Source organism: Thamnophis elegans, chromosome 7 (assembly GCF_009769535.1).
Source record: "Thamnophis elegans isolate rThaEle1 chromosome 7, rThaEle1.pri, whole genome shotgun sequence".
In the NCBI taxonomy this organism is placed as follows: Eukaryota; Metazoa; Chordata; class Lepidosauria; order Squamata; family Colubridae; genus Thamnophis; species Thamnophis elegans.
In genome coordinates, this window is record NC_045547.1 from 73183665 (window position 1) to 73202649 (window position 18985).

The 18985-nt window shown below is 35.2% G+C and overlaps 1 protein-coding gene across 2 annotated transcripts in view; it reads right to left on the reverse strand.

Annotated features, from left to right (window-relative positions):
- Window positions 1–140: 140 nt before the first annotated feature.
- Window positions 141–18985, reverse strand: part of SMC1B (structural maintenance of chromosomes 1B) — a 31640-nt gene continuing 12795 nt past the window's right edge. The window contains exons 11-25 of one of the 2 annotated variants that reach the window (XM_032221583.1): window positions 18457–18636; window positions 16750–16896; window positions 15979–16116; window positions 15029–15145; window positions 13791–13897; window positions 13200–13341; window positions 12053–12198; window positions 9144–9297; window positions 8732–8830; window positions 6856–7012; window positions 6090–6244; window positions 5231–5382; window positions 2295–2364; window positions 1289–1399; window positions 141–1148 (exon numbers count right to left, since the gene is read on the reverse strand). In XM_032221583.1, coding sequence (XP_032077474.1) covers window positions 1044–1148; window positions 1289–1399; window positions 2295–2364; window positions 5231–5382; window positions 6090–6244; window positions 6856–7012; window positions 8732–8830; window positions 9144–9297; window positions 12053–12198; window positions 13200–13341; window positions 13791–13897; window positions 15029–15145; window positions 15979–16116; window positions 16750–16896; window positions 18457–18636 — 1980 coding nt within the window. In that variant the 3' untranslated portion in view covers window positions 141–1043. The remainder of the gene's footprint in view (window positions 1149–1288; window positions 1400–2294; window positions 2365–5230; window positions 5383–6089; window positions 6245–6855; window positions 7013–8731; window positions 8831–9143; window positions 9298–12052; window positions 12199–13199; window positions 13342–13790; window positions 13898–15028; window positions 15146–15978; window positions 16117–16749; window positions 16897–18456; window positions 18637–18985) is intronic. The other variant, XM_032221584.1, reaches the window with a different exon arrangement.

An 18985-nucleotide genomic window follows, 5' to 3' on the forward strand; every position in this document is an offset into this window, starting at 1 on the left:
CTTGAAGAAAAAAACTTGAACAAAATGAGAACATGTATTTGTATTAATTTCTTTGTACTTGAATAAATAAATTCATATATAATTCAGAGATGTTCTTTTGTCGTCTATTAGATCTGAAGAAACCAACCATTAAAAGTTGATGAACTGATATAAAGCATAATGCATCCTTTACCAATGTAATGTCATGTAATAAAAATCTAGTAAGGTATAATTAAATTTATGTCAATATGAAATTAGATGGTAAATTTCACTCCAGCTTGCAATAAAGTTTAGCTCTCCATATAGAAAAGACTCATAGCAGATACGAAACTTGATATCTGAAAGCTAGAATTGTTTTACTTAACAATCTTCAAATGCAAGTGTATACAGTGGACGTTCTACATCAAGAACTATTATTTGAAATCTCCAATCAGTACGTCACACTGTCTATAGATGTTCATCTGAAACTAGATTAGCATTCCCTTGAAATGCTGCAATTGGTGACCAGAATGATAGGCAGTTATGACGTATATGCAGATATTTCTAATATCACCCCAAAGCCCTGATCAAATAAAAAATGCACAATTAAAAGATAGAACTAATACACAAAAGCAACCAAAGCCTTATAGCCTTCTATACTGCCCTTCCCTATATAGTACTTAAGTCTTAATCCTACTGCTTTAGTCTCTGATAGTTTTATATGTGCTGGCAATATGTATGTATGTAGGATCTTTCAGGTTAATGATGAAACTACAAGAAGAAAAACAATAGAAAGTCTTGTTTTCTTCAATCCCCCCTTTTTTGCTTTTATTACAACATGTACTACTATTCCTTTGTTTGAATTTCTAGTTTGGGTCTCAGATACTGCAGATATGAACAATCAACGTTCACCCCCAAAAAGTATACTTGAATGACATAATACAGAAAGTTTAACAGTTCTACATTAAGTATTTCATGGCATTGTTTTAAACTGAAGTAAGTGATTTACTAACTACACATTTAACCAGTGCAACAGGAATCATATAACTTTATCTAGAGCTGTAACTTAGTAGAACCAACAGGCATTAAAGCAGAAAGCTCTTCTTCGATTTCAGCCTTTCATTCTCTTCAGAGTCTGGATACCGAGTAAGATCGAGGATCAGGATCTGACTAAACATAAAGTCATCTTGCTGAAAAGGGAAGAGAGATTTGGCACATATTATCTTATTGCAATGATACAGGGATAATTTTCAAAATCATTAAAATTTCATTTAATTGAAGGGTTTTTCTTTTTCATCTGTGAAATAAGTTGGGCAAAGACATTACTTACTTTAGGGCAGACTCCAATTAAAACATCTGCTTTGGAATAGAATTCTTCCTTCAAAGAAATAATTATAATCTGAAACCTTTCTTCTGATTGCTGCCTAATAAAGCTTGATACCTTTTTGGAGAAAAAAAGAGATGGCTATGAAAATTGCTAGTTATATGTAATACAATATGATTAAGAAGGGAATTTATTGTATAAATTGGTAAATAAGCTGTTGGGAAAAATCAAAATATCAATACAGTATAAGATGGCTGAAAATGCAACTATGTAAAAATAGACCATATATTTAAACTTTATTTACCATATTTATGGTTTAAATGTGTTAAATTTAGAAAAGAGGAAGAATGCACCATGATAAAAAATATTTCTGAGTTACTAAAAATTATTTCTTTATAAGGTAAACTGAGTGCTGTATAACTCCCAAATAGATAATTGACATGAAAAAAATATACTGCAAGATTACACAGAATAACATTTAACATTAAATTGGGAGCTCTCTCCAAAAGAAAGCAATTCCTTCTCAGAAGGAAGAGGAACAGTGGAGGGGGGTTTGAGAGTTGAGAAGGAATGCTTCCAGGCCTCTAAAGATGAGGGGCAATCAGAGCCCACTGTGCTAGATGCTACTGGAGGAAGGCGGTATTCTTCATGCCCATCTGGCCACAGCTAACTCACCACAGACAATTCCACGCTGGATAACTCAACGCAATAAATGTTATCTGGCACTGTTTTCTTCGACATTATTTCCATGTTTGTCAATGTCTTGTAGAGAGTAAGGAAGATGACATTGATGGAGATAGGCAGGCTAGGATACAATTCTAATCCTACTTTAGGCATGAAAGCAAGCTGGGTAACTTTGGACCAATCTCCCCCTCTCTTTCTCTCATCCCAACCCATCTCAAAGTTATTTTAATGGGCAAATAGGAGGTGGGATCCTAATATACCCCCCACTCTGAGATATACAAATAAATGTTGGATATAGCTACAATAAACAAAGAAATGGATGACTTACTTTTCCAATGTTTGTGTTATCTAAAGCTGCATCAACTTCATCTAAAACAAAAAATGGAGCAGGCCTAAAACTAAAAAACAAAGTAAACACAATTAAATGATTTTTTAAAAATTAGTGAGTGGTCAGTTCATGTTAATTGAAGGCTGAAGGCTGCCACCTTTATAATTCAAAAGCAAGTAAATACTTTAGCTTTGTAGAACAAAGCCTTGATTACAGTACATCGAAAGCTGACTCATAAATACTTAAAAATATGTTGTCGAACAACAGATATTGGAGGCTTATTTTTGCCTGAGTTTGGGGGGAAATGTTTCCAAGAGTTAATCATGACTCATTATCCTCTGAACTGGATTTGGAAATCAGTGATGTGTACACAGAATCAGTTTGAAGATTGAGTGCTCCTCTAGTTATTGTCAAGTTTATCAGGTTTACAATTTGTGATATGATTTGGGAAAGGCATGTGAAATCTTTTCACTGAAATTTAAAGAAGAGAACTTCCAGATTTTTCCTGATCTCTGCCTATTGTGCCCTCTTTGAGAAAGGAATTTTCTCTGGCTCAGGTCTTGGCTAAAAATATAAATTCTCAGAATTTTCTGTCTGGCCAGCGTGGAAGACAGTAAATACTTTATGGATCTCAGTGGCTACCGTATTTTTCGGAGTATAAGCTGCAGCAAGGTTTTGAAGAGGCAAATTAAAAGAAGTTTTTGCACTCTGCAAACCTCCCCAAAATGGCCCTTTTTTTTAAAAAAAAAGGGGGGGGGGCATGAATAGGCTTGTAGTGTTCCTGGGGTGTGGTGGGCCCAAAAATGAGCAAAAAACGGGCCGTTTTTTTTAGTGAAAACGAGCCAGTTTTTTGTCACAAAAAAGGGCAGGGATAGGCTTTAGGATGCTTATAGAGTGCTCCTGGGGGTTGGGTGGGCAGGATTGCTCATTTCTGCCTTCCCCACCCCCCAGGAGCACTCTGAAAGCCTCTTAGAGGCTATGCACGGCCATTTTGGTGAAGGGGGCGGGGTTTCAGGATGCCAAAACTGCTGTATTCAGTGCATAAGACGCATCCAGATTTTCAGCCTCTTTTTTGAGGGAAAAGGGTGTGTCTTATACTCCAAAAAATATGGTAATCATCACCATTTTTATGTGCCTATTTTTCCCGAGTGAGGTTTTCATATTTTGTTTTTGTTGGTCTGTGTTACTCTCTGCTGGGTCTTGCTTGCCTTAAAGATTTATTTTAATTTCATTAACCAAAGCGTGTAGGAGGAATATGGTGAACTTGTCCTCTATGATTTTTTTTTTTAAAAAAATGTTGCTTTAATTTTTTAAGGTATTTTTGTTATATATTTTTAATTTTAGGTATATCCCAAAGGTGCTTTTTCAAAAGGCAACTGGACTTCGTTTTTCCCTGAATGTGTTTTGTTTCTCCTCCAAGAAGCTTCTTAGATGAAAACTGAACTGACAAAAGTCTTGGATGAGAAGTGAGACATCTTCAAGAAAAAACAAAGTCCAGCTGCCTTTTGAAAAAGCTCCTTTGGGACTACCATGACCTGGGTGACTGAGAATCTCCATAGACAATTTTAGGTGTATTACTTTCATTGCTGGATGGATTAATTTTGTAGTAATTCTTTGGGACCATACAGTATAATTTTCATTCACATACCTATAATGGTACTATTCACGGCCTCAAAAGCATAGCTTATTTTCGATAGATATAATCTATTACATTCACACTTTTATATGTCAAGATGAAGGATATCACAATTTCTATGTTTATTCTTTTAAAAACATGTGTTTGTTAGCAATGTTTCAATGCTAGAAACTGCCTAGAATTTTTTGCTATGAAATGGGCAGCAAATAAATTCTATAAACAAACAAACAAACATTGAATTGAAATATTAAATGTACGCGAAATATCCTTAAATGGAAATATATTTAACATAATAAAGAGATATAAAGCTGATTTTATATTTTTACAAGAGTCTTATCTCAGAAATGATGAAATATTATCTGAAATTAATCAGATATTTCACATGTTACTGGTAATAATAGCATTAACATAGCTGGAGTTATATTGTTAGTTAGCAAAGATGCTAATATGGCAGAATATCGATAAAGAATATATTCGTCAAAAATATATTGATCCTTACAGACATATTATTATTGATCTGAGGATATTTAACTTTGACATTTCTTGCTAATTTTTATGTGCTTATTAAAAACAATCCTGGTTTATTTCATAGATATTTTGCAAAATTGTATAGATTAGTAATATGATCGTTAATTCTAAGTGATGACATCAATATACTGCTGTATCCAAATATCAATAGAAACTTATCTCCTATAGTTACAATCTAGGCTTATATAAAGGTAAAGGCTTCCCTTGCACATATGTGCTAGTCATTCCCGACTCTAGGGATACTGCTCATCTCCATTTCAAAGCCGAAGAGCCAGCGCTGTCCGAAGACGTCTCTGTGGTCATGTAGCCAACATGACTAAATGCTGAAGGCGCATGGGACGCTGTTACCGTCCCACCAAAGGTGGGTCCTATTTTTCTACTTGCATTTTTACATGCTTTCAAACTGCTAGGTTGACAGAAGCTGGGACAAGTAATGGGAGTTCACTCTGTTACGTGGAACTAGGGATTCGAACCACCGACTTTTCTGATCAACAAGCTCAGCACACATGCACACATGAAAAGAAATCTGAATTATGGGAGGGGTGGAAGGAAGATTTCATTCTGTCTGCAAGATTGCTCATTCTTGCCAGTGAAATAAAATATACTCACAAAGAAATGCCTCATTCTGTTAGAAATCTTCGGAGTGTGCATCACTGCCTTCTACAGTTTGAGACTCTGAGAAGGCATGAGCGAACTGAGCAATTTAGTAGAAAAGATACCTCTCATATTACCTTCCTTTTCCAGAAACAGTAGCAGGATCCAGCTTGCTTACCTGTGCATCGCAAACACTAGAGCCAAAGCTGCAACAGACTTTTCTCCACCTGACAGGTTGTCCATTGGCATAAATCGTTTCCCAGGAGCTACACAGTTATAGCCGATGCCTCCCAAGTACGGTTCTTCGGGATTCTCTGGACTAAGGAAGGCCTACAAGACACATTTTCTCATTCAATTCAGAAGTAGAGGACGTTAAGCTGAGTTTTAGAATGAGCTTCCCATTCTTTGCTAGAGGTAGCAGAGAGTGTCTCGAAAATAGTTGGGCTACTACTTCAGTGTCATTGTTGCCTTGAGTTCCTCAGGGGGTGTAATGTTCTCTATATAGGGATCACAATACCTGCATGTACTTTTAAAAGTATGTTCTGGAATAATCATGTTACTGATTTATTAAGTTTGCCTCCTCCCAAATACACCATTTCATACTTTGCCATGGCTATATGCAACCCTTCAAAGCGTGCCTACCAAGAGAAAAACCTCTTTTGGTAATAACTCTGTGATGAAATGCCTTCCATTCTTCAAGCTTACCTGCCCTCTCTCTCTTTTTTTTTAGGCCATGAGACCTCTTCTTATTTATTTTTCCAGACATAAAAGGACCACTTAGGAAAGTTTTACTGAATTTTGAAGTGTTCATGTTTTAAAGTTTGAAAACCTCTTGGTGTTTTATGTAACTGTTTAACCTGTATTTGTTGTTTCATTCTCTAACTACATTTTATTGTTTATACTTCACTTTAGCAACTTTCATGTATACTACCCAGTACGGAAACGTCATAAATTAATAACAGGTTCTTAATAGTATGTATGATGTATCTATTATCAAATGTCTAGTTTTAATTAATCAATATTAATGAAATAATAACCTGAGCGCTGTTGTTTCTACAAAGTTTCTTGTAGATCTGATCAATAGCGACTGACACATGCTCAAAACACTGGCTGAATCTCTCGTATCTCTTTTTTTTCACTTTTTCAAATTCTTGCCTACATAATCTGGCTTCCTTCCTATGGACTTCAAATGCTATGGAGGATTAAATGGAATAAAATGTAGCAGTTAAGCATTAGAATTGATATTAGTAAATATATTACCTCACCATGTTATCAGCAAATCCAAAAATAACTATTATAAATATGTGTAATAGGGTATTCTAAAATTTAAATATACATTCTATTTCAATTCATAGGCAATATTTTTAATGGAGGAAAAGAATTAAAAAATAAGCCTCAAGTGGCAATATTTGGTTCTGGTTGTTTTTGTCCTTCCTTCAAAATAACCATCTGTCTGAAAAGTATATATTATTTACTGTGGCTATTCTCTTTATTCAGCAGTATTACAAGACAGCTGTGAACTCAGTGGGAAATAACAAAAAGGCATACACATTTGTGTCCTGATGCACATGCTGGCACTATAGTTTTTTGTGCTTCTACTCTTGATCTTTCTGAAGCATTTGAAATGTACAATATGCTCATCTATATTTATCAACATACATGTATACATAAAAAGTTAAACTGAAGTAGAGCCTAAATCTGATTCACTAGCAAAAGTCCAAATTAGAGATAAAACCAAGTGAAGTGCTAGAAAAGTGCCTCCATTCTACAAATAATTAATGAAAATAGTTCAGCAGTAATTACCATTGACAGATTCTTGGAATCTGCCTGTAACAATATGAAGCTTCTCCAGTGCTTTGAGATTTGGTGCTGTTGTTTTTAACAGAACATTTTCTTTACATGCCACTTCTTGCTGAAGTTGTTCTAAGTGACTTTCAATCTCTTTGTCCGATTGCAATTCCTAATTGTAAAATGAAACAATTAGTGATGACAACAACTAAGAAATATTTCTGAACTATTAAGGACTGATTAGAAATCTAAAGAGGTAAAGAGTAAGTGGAGTAGATCTATGAGTAGCTATAGCATGAGATAATATGATAAAATAATATAGAATTTTAAAGGCAGAAAAGAAAACAAATTATAGCATGGCTGTTGAAATGCGTCTTTTTTTTTGTAAAGACTTGTAAACACTTCCATTATACTCACTGTTCACTGGAGAAATAAAGCTTCTTGGTAACAATCTTATATAGGCATGATACTGAAACTACCCAATTCTAACTATGTAAAGTTCAACTTTTGGAATCTGAATCAAACCAGATGTGAAACTGTTTGGTTGCAAGTTAAAATCCCTGCTTTAAAAAAACTGAACTAGTGTAACCTAAAAGATTGCTTAAACTTATTTGCTGAAAGGCACTTTTAAGATTTCTTTATGAAGTCCTAAATAAAAATCACAGCATACTTGACTGAAATACCACTTCCCACATCTTGAATTAAAATGATGTTTTAAAGATATTATGGGCCACACAGGAAACCACAGCAGTATGTTGTGTGTTTTTGCCATTGTATTCAGTTGGCTAATGTTCCATCAATCAGGCTGGGGGGACAAAATTTATACCCCTCAGACAGGGTCCGCAACCTGGGAGTCCTCCTGGACCCACAGCTGAGTTTTGACCATCATTTGTCAGCTGTGACCAGGGGGGCATTTGCTCAGGTTCGCCTGATGCGCCAGTTGCGGCCCTACCTGAACCGGGAGGCCCTCACAACAGTCACTCGAGCCCTTGTGATCTCTAGGCTGGAATACTGCAATGTGCTCTATATGGGGCTGCCCTTGAAGAGCATCCGGCGACTTCAGCTAGTCCAGAATGCGGCCGCGCGAGTGATCGTGGGCGCACCACGGTTCGCCCACATAACACCGATCCTCCGTGAGCTGCGCTGGCTACCTGTTGATCTCCGGGTGCACTTCAAGGTCTTACTTACCACTCACAAAGCGCTCCATGGTAGTGGATCTGGCTATTTGAGAGACCGCCTTCTGCCAATTACCTCCCTGCGTCCCATCAGATCGCACAGGGTAGGCCTCCTCCGAATTCCATCCGCCAGTCAGTGCCGACTGGCGACTACGCGGAGGAGAGCCTTCTCAGTCGCAGCTCCAACGCTATGGAACAATCTCCCCGTGGAGATCCGCACCCTCACCACCGCCCAGGCCTTCCGCACGGCCCTTAAGATCTGGCTATCCCGTCAGGCCTGGGGATAAAAATCTTAGTTTGTCCCCTCCCGAATGATGAATGAATGTTGTGCTCTATTTTTAATATTATGTATTGTCTTATGTTTTTGTCTTTGTACCCCCCTCCCCGTGTTTTGTAAGCCGCCCTGAGTCCCCTCAGGGAAAAGGGCGGCCTATAAATTATAATAAACACTCTAAACACTCTAAACAGTTGAACAGAAAATGTTTTTATACATTACAGGTAGTACTCAACCTACGTTTGCAATTGGGACCGGAATTTCAGTCATAAATATGACCGGACCAGATTTTGCAACCAATTTGGCAATTTGTTACAGTGATTTTTAAGCAAATCATATAATCACATGTCTGAATCACATGGGTCATTAAGCAAATAACACAGTTGTAAATTGCTTAGAGTAATAATCAATATTATATATGAAAAAATATACATTACATTACCTTTAACTGTTCGCTAAGACTGCTATAGTCTATCTGAAGTGCCTCCTCTCTTTCATAGATATCTGCAGAGACTTCTGTGCTTTCAGTATCAGGTTCCAGCTATATCAAAAAGTTAAGTCAATTTTAAGAGTTAAAATAAAATCAGTATGTAAGAGTTGAGCAATCTTTAATTCTCACCCCAAAGGTGCTTTTTGAAAAGGCAACTGGACTTCATTTTTACTTGAAAACATTTTGCTTCTCAACCAAGAAGCTTCTTCAATTCTGGTATCTTTAATTCTCATATTTGCAATATTAATATCCACTTTCTAGCTCTTTTAAAAATCTAGTTTGATGCAGTTGTATTGGCTTACACAATTAGGAACAATCATTTACAATTTCCTTAACAATTCCGCCACAAAGGAGACTACTGTACCTCAATTTCACTAATTTCATCCAGAGATCCCAAAAGAAGGCTTATCCTTAGATCTTGTAGCTTGCAATCAAGAAGCCTGTTATGCCTCTCTAATTTCTTCTGTTCCAGAGAGGTCTCAATAGCTCCTGCTTCCTTTTGTAATGTTGCTAACTCTCTGCCAACAAGAAAGACAAATGTGACATTGGTATTTCTGAAACTTGAAAACAATTATGAGAGTTTTCCATGTAACATTCAATTTTACCTTAAGGCAGGATTGTCAAACTCACGTCGTCATGGCAGTATCACATGACTTTTCCTCCCTTCGCTAAACCAGGTGTGGGCATGCCGAGAATGTGACACATCTGGCCTGTAGGCCTAGAGTTTGACAGCCCTGCCCTAATGCAACACTAGAAGAGATAACAATCCCAGAATACTTTTCAACTATACTTTTAACCAGAATTTATCTTAAATGTAACACAGCATTCTAGATCTTCAGCACTTTCTGCCCAAATTCAGGACATTTAATTGCTCATTAGACAATCCCAGTAGTGAGATAAATGAAATTAACTAATTGTAGGAGAAGAGCAGGCAGAACTGGGGAGCGGAGTAAAATGCATCTTCAGTTTAGTCTCTTTACATTGCCACAAGAGATTCATGTCCATATTCCCTTGAATTCCATAACTCTTATGTAGCACCATTTTAACTGACCAGACTCTTCTATATGGGCTTTAATAAATTATTTATGCTGCAACCTACACAAATGGTTCCAATTCTTTGTGCCTGACACTAACCTGAAAAATACCCTGCCTGAGGTTCCATAAGAGATAAGGTTCATTTATATACAGCCAGTTTTTTATTGGTACATCTTTACTTCTTGATCAGGGTTTCCAAGAGTTTTAAAAAAAATTAAAAAGTTCTGTAGCCTGAAAAAGTTTGAAAACTTCAAAATATATAAGATATTTATCTAGAAATCTAGATATTTATCTATTTACATAGACGGGGGATTGTTCATTTATATTTATTGAATGTTCACCTTCCCTTTCTGTTTTTTTAAGCATTCAAGCATACAGTAAATATGCAGAATACAATAACATATTTTATGCATAGAATACAATAATATATTTTTGCCAAAGTGATTCCTATTTCTTAAAGACACAGATATATAGCTTTGTTCATCTGCTAAATATTGTAATCCAACAAAATTTTCATTATTTTATCTAAAGAGCTTTATAGGCAATATTTTAAAGGTCCAGGCATCCAATGCAGATATAGCTAATTAAAGAAATTTGGAAATGCTCCCATTAAGTATCATAATGGCATGTTGCCTAATAGTGTGAATAGACACAAATATATATGCCTTGAATTTTCTAAGATTCTCTTGAGATTTCAAAATAACAATAAAGAAAATAGAACAAAGAAACTATCAATAAAGAAAATAGCAATACTTAGAACATTTGACACAAAAGATAGAGTACAAAATGGCTTTTAAATATTTAACTCTTAAGATCCTTGCTCTGGAGGAGATTATTCCAGGATTCTATTAATTCAGGTGTGCTTTGAAGAATCACTGCTAAGACATGGGAGTCCTGGGAATTTACTTTGCTGTGCAAAATGAAGTTTATGGATGTATATAGTACAGATAGCTGAGAGATTCAAGAAGATTCGTCTGAGAGGCCTCAAAAGGTAAGTGGTGCAAAGTAAAGTCCATGCTATACCAGATAATTAAAGGATAAAGTTCCACTATGAACATTAAGCATTAGTTAGGGAGAAAAATTGAAAGAATTTCATCTTGATGAGAATGAGATGAACAATGCCAAGATACAGAACTACTATGTCTGCTGAAAGTGATCTATCAGAATTCACTGCCTGTCATGCAATCATTGTTAAAAAGGCATTCTTATTTATAAATAACTATTAAATAAAAATAATATATATATATATATATATATATATATATATATATATATATATATATATATATATATATATATATATATATATATATATATATATATATATAATATATATCAAAATAAATAAAAATATTGCAGATTGTAAATGGTTCAAATGATTTGGGAGCAAGTTGACTTCACACTGGAGCAGATAAGGTAGAGTTACCAGAGATCTGAGTTTTCTTATCCCTCCAAATATCTTAATCACTACAATTTGCATCACTGAAAAAATAAAGTTGAATTAGTGTCCAGGTAAATTTTAAAGCATTTTCCAAAGGATTATACTTTCACCTTAAGAGAAAATGCAAAATATGAAGTTAAGAACTGGATGCTAGTCTCCATCCTTCGAAAGAGAATCTATTATTATAGGTCATGGTGAACCTTTTTTGGCTCATGTGCCAAAAGCGGGCAGAGCGCAAGGGGGGGGGTTGTGCGTGGGCGTGCCACAACCCATAATACTATGCATGACCACAGCGCACATGACCAGCACTCCCTCCCATTTTTGGTGTGCTTTTTTTGCCCTTCCCAGGCTCCAGAGGCTTTATAGGAGCCTGGGGAGGCCAAAAACAGCCTCCCCCATAGCAGCCCTCCGGAGGCTTCAGGAGCTTTGTTGAAGCCTCCGGAGCACGAAAAACTGGCCCTATGGGCAAAGTGGAAGTTCAGAAACGGACTTCCGGTTTGCTCATAGGGCTGCTTTTAGCAGCCCTCTGGAGCATTCAGGAGCTCTCAGGAGGCTTCCCTGAAGGCTCCGGAGGGCTAAAACTGACCCCACAAAAGAAGGCCGAAGTCAGCTGGCCAGGGCAAACCTCGTGTGCCCTGACAAATGGCTCCGCATGCCACCTATGGCACACGTGCCATAGATTCGCCATCATGGTTATAGGTGAATTAAAGTTCAAGGTAATGCGAAAGGTTCGTAACTCAGGCCTGACAAGACCATTTCAGATGAAATTAATTATCTTTCCAACAAAAACCAGTTACCTATTTAAAGTTAATAGCGCCTTCCTTGATTCTTCAACTTCACTCTGTGCTCTTGCAATATCACTTTTATTAATATTCTGCCTTTCCCTAAGCTGCTGTAATTCTTTCATGGCTTCATTTACCATTTGTAAAAAGTTTTCTTCATCCTATATAGGAAAAACATGTCATTTTTTAAATAGAAATGCTCAGCAGTTAAACAGGCCAAACTATCTAATGAAGGATACCAAATACAGATTAATGATAATATCAACATTTGTGACTTTGTCATGATTACTAACTTCTCAAACATGCATATATTTACATGAAATTTTACATAGGTTTCAGTAAAAAAATGTCCATATTTCATTAATTATCAATATATAATCTACATCTATAAGTAATTTATTCATAAGTCACACTTATACGTTAGTACTAATCTAAAGACGAGACGAAGGCATCTCAAGTCTTCCAGATACTGTTAAACACCAACCACCATCATTCTTGCTATTTGGACTTGCTGGATGTGGCTAACATAATCTGCAAAACGTATATACTCGCCTCTTCTTTTTATAGGGAATGCAAAATAATCAGTATAGATAAACAGATTTCATACAATTTTGTATAAACAAATCAGCCAAAACATATATAGATTTCTGATTAAGATAAATTATAGAGAAAATAGATTTAAGATAAAGGTTCCCCTGTACTAGTTGTTTCTGGCTCTAGGGGGCAGTGCTCATCTCCATTTCAAAGCTGAAGAGCCAGTGCGGTCCGAAGACGTCTGCATGGTCATGTGGCCGGCATGACTAAATGCCGAAGGCACACGGAGCGCTGTTACCTTCCCACCAAATGCTCCCTATTTTTCTACTTGCATTTTTAATGTGCTTTCGAACTGCTAGGTTGGCAAAAGCTGAGACAAGTAACGGGAGCTCACTCTGTTACTGGCATTAGGTATTTGAATTGCTGAACTGCCGACCTTCTGATCAAGAAGGTCTCTTAGCCACTGAGCCACCGCGTCCCTATAGGTTTACATTTTTACAATTCCCTGATACTAAATTAGAATCTATTTTATTAATTTACAGTATAATAAAGTCCTACTGGTGTGTCTATAATCATTAATAATTTACAGTAAAAAGTGATGTTACATTTTTAACTAAAACTATGTTACCTTTTTCAGGTGAATTATTTCAGCTTCTTCTTTTTGAATATCTGCCTTTAGCACGCTATTTTTCTTTACCATCTTTTCTACAAGACTGTAAATAAACTCAAGTTGTGTATTTAGTCTTGTCTTCTGGTTTTCAAATTCAGATCTAGCCAAACACAATTTTGCAAAATAAAAGACAATGTAAACTCAATTTATTTTGTCAACTAGTAAGGATAGGGATTCTTATTTCTCACACAAGAAATACGTAATAGGGTTATCAGAAAATTCATGAATACTCTTTCCTAAAATTTATAAAATATTTAAATGCTGCAAACCGTGGTATGCTGGATATTTTATATAGATAATAAATGCACTTATTTCAAACTTATCCAGGTGGTTCTATCCAAACCTAAAGGATATTAACTGTTTTTACTTCTTTCCCAAAGCTCTATTTCTCCTCTCATCTACCTAACTTTATTAAAAAAACAATTTTCTACTCATACATTTTATCTTTGCAGGAATGTCCTCTTCCTATCCAAATATGAAACATATTAAAGATTGCAATTAACAAAGAAATTATTGAATGAGTATTCTTTTTCAATTCTGAATGTTTACCTCTTGTTGTCAACTTCTTCTTGCTTTTGTATGTGTTCTTTTTCATATACACGAATGTTCTCTACACCAATTTCTTCACAAAATTCATGAAAAACATTGTCTTCCACCTATTATAATACCATCCCCCATCCAAAGTAAGGAATTAAATATATTTTATAAAAACAAGAATGCTTCATTTCTGTAGAACTGACAGAACAATTAATCAGTAGAACAGCTTCCCTCCAGAAGTTGTGAATGCCCCAACACTGGAAGTCTTTAAGAAGATGTTTGATAGCCATTTGTCTGAAACGATATAGGGTTTCCTGCCTAGGCAGGGGGTTGGACTAAAAGACCTCCAAGGTCCCTTCCAACTCTGCTATTGTATTGTATTGTAATAAAGTAATATGGAATAAGACACAGGAATGTTAAAATCTGTCCTTTGTTATGTTAATTTTACCAACATAAGAAAATTGTTCTAGGTAAAAACTATTAGAGGAATAGGGGAATTATTTTGCTATTATATGTTTTCTTCTTTAAGCTGACAAAATCACTCTGGTCTTTCACTATCTCAAATGCAAGAATTCTGGTTTGGTTTCTGTGGCATTTCCTCTTCCTCACATTTCCAACATTATACAAACATTAATTTCAATTTACTAAGTGTTGTAATGCCACTTACTCTTGCTAAAATGATTGGGAAAATGTTATGAAACTTAATGAGATTCATTCTGTTTCTAACAAATTCTCTAAGCAGGATAGAAAGAATATTTTAAAAGTTGGCCTGCATTTTAAACTCCACTTTGTGATTTTATCCTTTCAGGGCATTCTGCAGTTACTACTTTCAATATTTCCAGGGAGTATCAATATTCTATTCCATATCAGTGTTATACTGACATAAAACATTTGTTTTTAATATTCTTTTGAAGACAAAAATAAATCATTGGACTACTACATGGATTCCAACCCTTATTTACTTTATAATATTTGAATATTTCACCTAGGAATCCAACAATTGTTAATTTCTAATTTCAAAAACGCGACCAAAGTTAAATGTGATACGATATAAAATTTCATTCAAGGTTTTGCGAGAGAATGCACAGGATCATATTCAAGGTTACATTCCATAAAAATGGCTTCTTAGATTTAAGAATATTCTTTATTTGAAAATATAACCTATTAGCTAGAATAGAAAGACCCCAAGCCAATGCTATAAGCTAGCCAGCTACAATTCCAGGTGCTGCTATAATGGACAACTTATATACCTCGTTAATTTGTTTTTTTAGCTCATTCGTTTTTTCAGTTCTTTGTAAGACTCCTTCATTCAGCATGGTGTACTGCGACTGTATATTAACCATTTCACTTTCCAGCATAGATTTTTCCTAAAGAGAAATTAACATGAGGAAAAATTAGGTTTATTTAATAGCCAACTATTCTAACTGCTTTGACTTGATTAACAAGGCCATGATTTAATGAACTTGGTTTAATGGACTTTGAACTTAACAAAAGCAGCTGAAAGGAATACAGTATACTGACAGATCAATGACTACAGCTGTGGAGTGGCTGGAATAGCAGGCACACAGCAGATCTTAGGATAGGTCTTGCTAGGAACTGTTATGAAGAAGAAGGTGATGCATATCTGCTTCACCCTATTTTTCAACCCTGCCCTAGTCAGAGTTCTTGTTAGGGTTGAGGTAAACTTCTAATTTTGGACATGCTACCTTAATCGACATGCTTGCTCCTAGTAGTTCTGTTGAATTAAGAGCTTACTAAAGTAGTCAAATTTCATTTACCTACCTAAGTAGCAAGAGCCAGTCAACAACTGACTTCAAAGAATTAAACAGGGTCAGACCTTAATAGGAACATTCTATAAACCAAGGATTTTTCAATTGAAATGTTGAAAAAGCATTCAGGAAGAGGAAATGCCAAACATGGCAGAGTTTGTGTAATTATCAGAAGTCAAATTCAGTTAACTTTTACTGCAACACTTTATATGATTATGCAAATATGGAGGATTTTTTAGTTCACAGCAACAGTATTAAAGAATTATAAAAAATACTACAAAACTTAAAACAAAATGTAACTTAACTGAACAATACAATACTTAGAACATATTACATAGATTTTCAAAAAGAAAAAACAAACATTTTAATTATAAAATACATTATTTAGGCAAAAGTTAGACAAATGAGAAAATTTAAAAGCCTGATTCTACCTTATAGAAATTAGCCAGACGTTTTTTCTTAAGAATCTCTAGTTCATTTTGTGAATATTTGTATCGTGTTTGAATTCCTTGGCACTGAGCTTGTAAATGCTTTAAATCAGCTTCCTTGTGTTTAATTTTCAGTAAGGTCTATGGAAAAATGTTGTACAGTATAATAAAGAGGTAGAAGACATCCTACAAAATCCAGATATGAAAGAGTTCATCCATTAAATCCTAAAACTGTCAATCTAGGTAGTGGGAAGAGAGTAGCAAAGCCCAAGACACTCAAATTGAAATGTTTCCCTCTCCATTTTTGTTCTTAAGCCTTCCATTTGGGGAGGAAATGGCATATCTTGCCAGATGAGAAAAATGCCTTAACCTGGAGAAGAGTTGGAGAATCAGAAGAAACACTCATCTAGGGAAGTGGAGCTCTGTGTAAATTAGGATGTTTTTTGAAATTATATTCTTGATTTATTTAAGTTGTTTCATTCGATCCATAGTCCTATTTTGTTCTAATTGTACTGATGTATTCCAGCCTGAAACTAACTCGCTGTTAGTTAAGGACTGTGTCATTCATAGTATTTTTCTTTTATCTTCTACCACTGCCTTCAATTCTCAATTAGTTCCTCTTCCTTAATCTACTTAATAAATAATGTTTATTAAGTATACAAAATTTAAATATTCCCATATTTAAAAATTATGCAAAATCAACAATTTAATTTTAATAGTTGTATGACTTTTTCATTAGAATATAGTGCCACATATAAAAGTTTGTAGCTTTACCTTTAGTTCATCCATTAGCTTCTCCCGTCGTTCCTTAAGTTCATTTACTTCTTTTTCTTCCCAATATTTAGCCTTCAGTTTCAAATAGCTTGAGCCCCCAGAAATTATTCCAGATTTCAAAAACAAAGTTCCATCAAGAGCCACTGTCTGAAATTTGAGAAAAAGCAGAAACAGAATATTTGAAAGATAATTAGTTATTTTCATCATCCTTATTACTACCACCCTTTTGTTCTGTCTTTTATATATATAGTTTAAGGCAGTGAACTCACTTAATATTCTTGCCTCTTTTCTCCACAACAACCACCCTATGAGATGGGTTGGACCAACAAAGAGTGATTAATCTATAGTCACCAGCTACCGTCATACCTGAGGCCTAGCATTCACCATCTCCTGGTTTTTAGGCCAGCACCTCAATCACTGTATTAAATTGTTTGCTGGACACAAATTAATACATTGTTGACACTTCTGACAAAATATTAATTTTTGATTTTTGCATTCTGCTTTACAGGAGTACAGTCAACAAATGCTTCTTGACTATCCCACATTTGGCTTTAGGGTTCACCACAGAATCAGAGTACAAGTAGATTTTGCTTAATGTCTGTCCTGTTTAGCAACCATTTGAAGTTAAGACGATGCTGAACAAGTAATTATGATCAGCCCTCACATTTATAACCATAGCAGTGTCTCTGTGATCCATAACCAATTTTAAGACTTCACAATCAGCAGGCATTTACGACTGTTGCAGATCAACAGACACATAATCATCATTTGTACACTTTAAAACCAGAAATTAATACCAAGATTAGTCCTAGATTAATAATCAAGCAGCAAACAATACTCCAATCAAGGAACTACCAACTTACTGTTACCAAGCTAACCATAAACAACAGCCTAATCAAGGAACCACCAACCACACTCCCACTACTGACAGGGCAAGCAACTAGTAGTGCAAATCTTACTCCCTTTGCTGTCTTCTAGCACTGATAAAATTCCTAATTGGGTAAAGAAACATCTGCAAAAAACAGCCAAGCTCAGACAGCACCAAGTACCTCACAATTCAACCCTGAGTTACAAATATTCTCTTCTTTTGATATTTTCAACATTGAGAGTCAATGGGGAAGTCAGCAGCAGCAAGTCATGGCCATGTGATATCTCATTTAACAACCAACAGTAAATAAATTAACAACTGAATGGGAAGTGACATTATAACTCCATAATGGTCATTTGATGCTTCACTTTGTGAGCATGCCGCTGAGCTACAGAGTTGCCAGTCCCAATTACATTTGCTAAGCAAGGGCTATATGTATATTTGAAATACTATACATGCTTTTAAAGAGCCACAACGTATTTTAAGGACTACCAAACTTTTCAGTCCATTATGAATTGAATCCAAACTATTAAAACTGAGTATTTCAAAGTAAAAAATTAAAAGCATCCACTTTCCTAGGTAAGTAAATAGAAGAGACCTTTTCGGAACAATAGCATTAAAAAAATCAGTACTTTGTCATTTCTAAAAGCCAATAAACAGGGAAGAGATTTAAATCTGGAACAGTACTTCAGCTGTACAAAGATACAGCCTGACAATCTATGTTCCAGCTGTATCTTCAAATGATAAAAGTTCTATCAGAGCCAAAGCTTATTTGACTAACACCATTATTAAAGACCATTTAAAAACTATATTTTAAAACTCAGCTGCCTAGTACTTACTTTCTGTCGCTGTTGGCCATCAAATGCTAAATGTTTCGCTTCCTTTACTGTTTCGCATACAAGGCCATTTCCACAGACAAACTGAATAACTTTCTTCAATGGAGGAAAAGATGTTTGTATGACATCTATCAGCAGTTTTGCTCCTCTTATTTCTCTTAACTGTTCATTGATTGGTTCAATCTACATATAAAAAGGTGTAGGTAAATCTCATACTACATAGAAAAATGACTTGAGTTCCTTTTATTAGAAAAGCAAAAAAAAAATTTTTTTTAAATAAATACAATTGAAGAAACAAAACCATCTAAGAAAAACTAATGCCCATTTTATTAACAGACCAATTTGGAGTTAAAGAGAAAAGAGAAACCTATAGACATTAGACAAGGGACATCAATCAAAGTTATTGAGATAAAATGGCAATCCAAAGTATGCCTATTTACATTCATGTCAGAATACATAAAAATGAATAAAATTTAAAATATTATGATTTTTCCATGAAAGATCCTGAGTGAGATCTGGAATTAAAAGATGC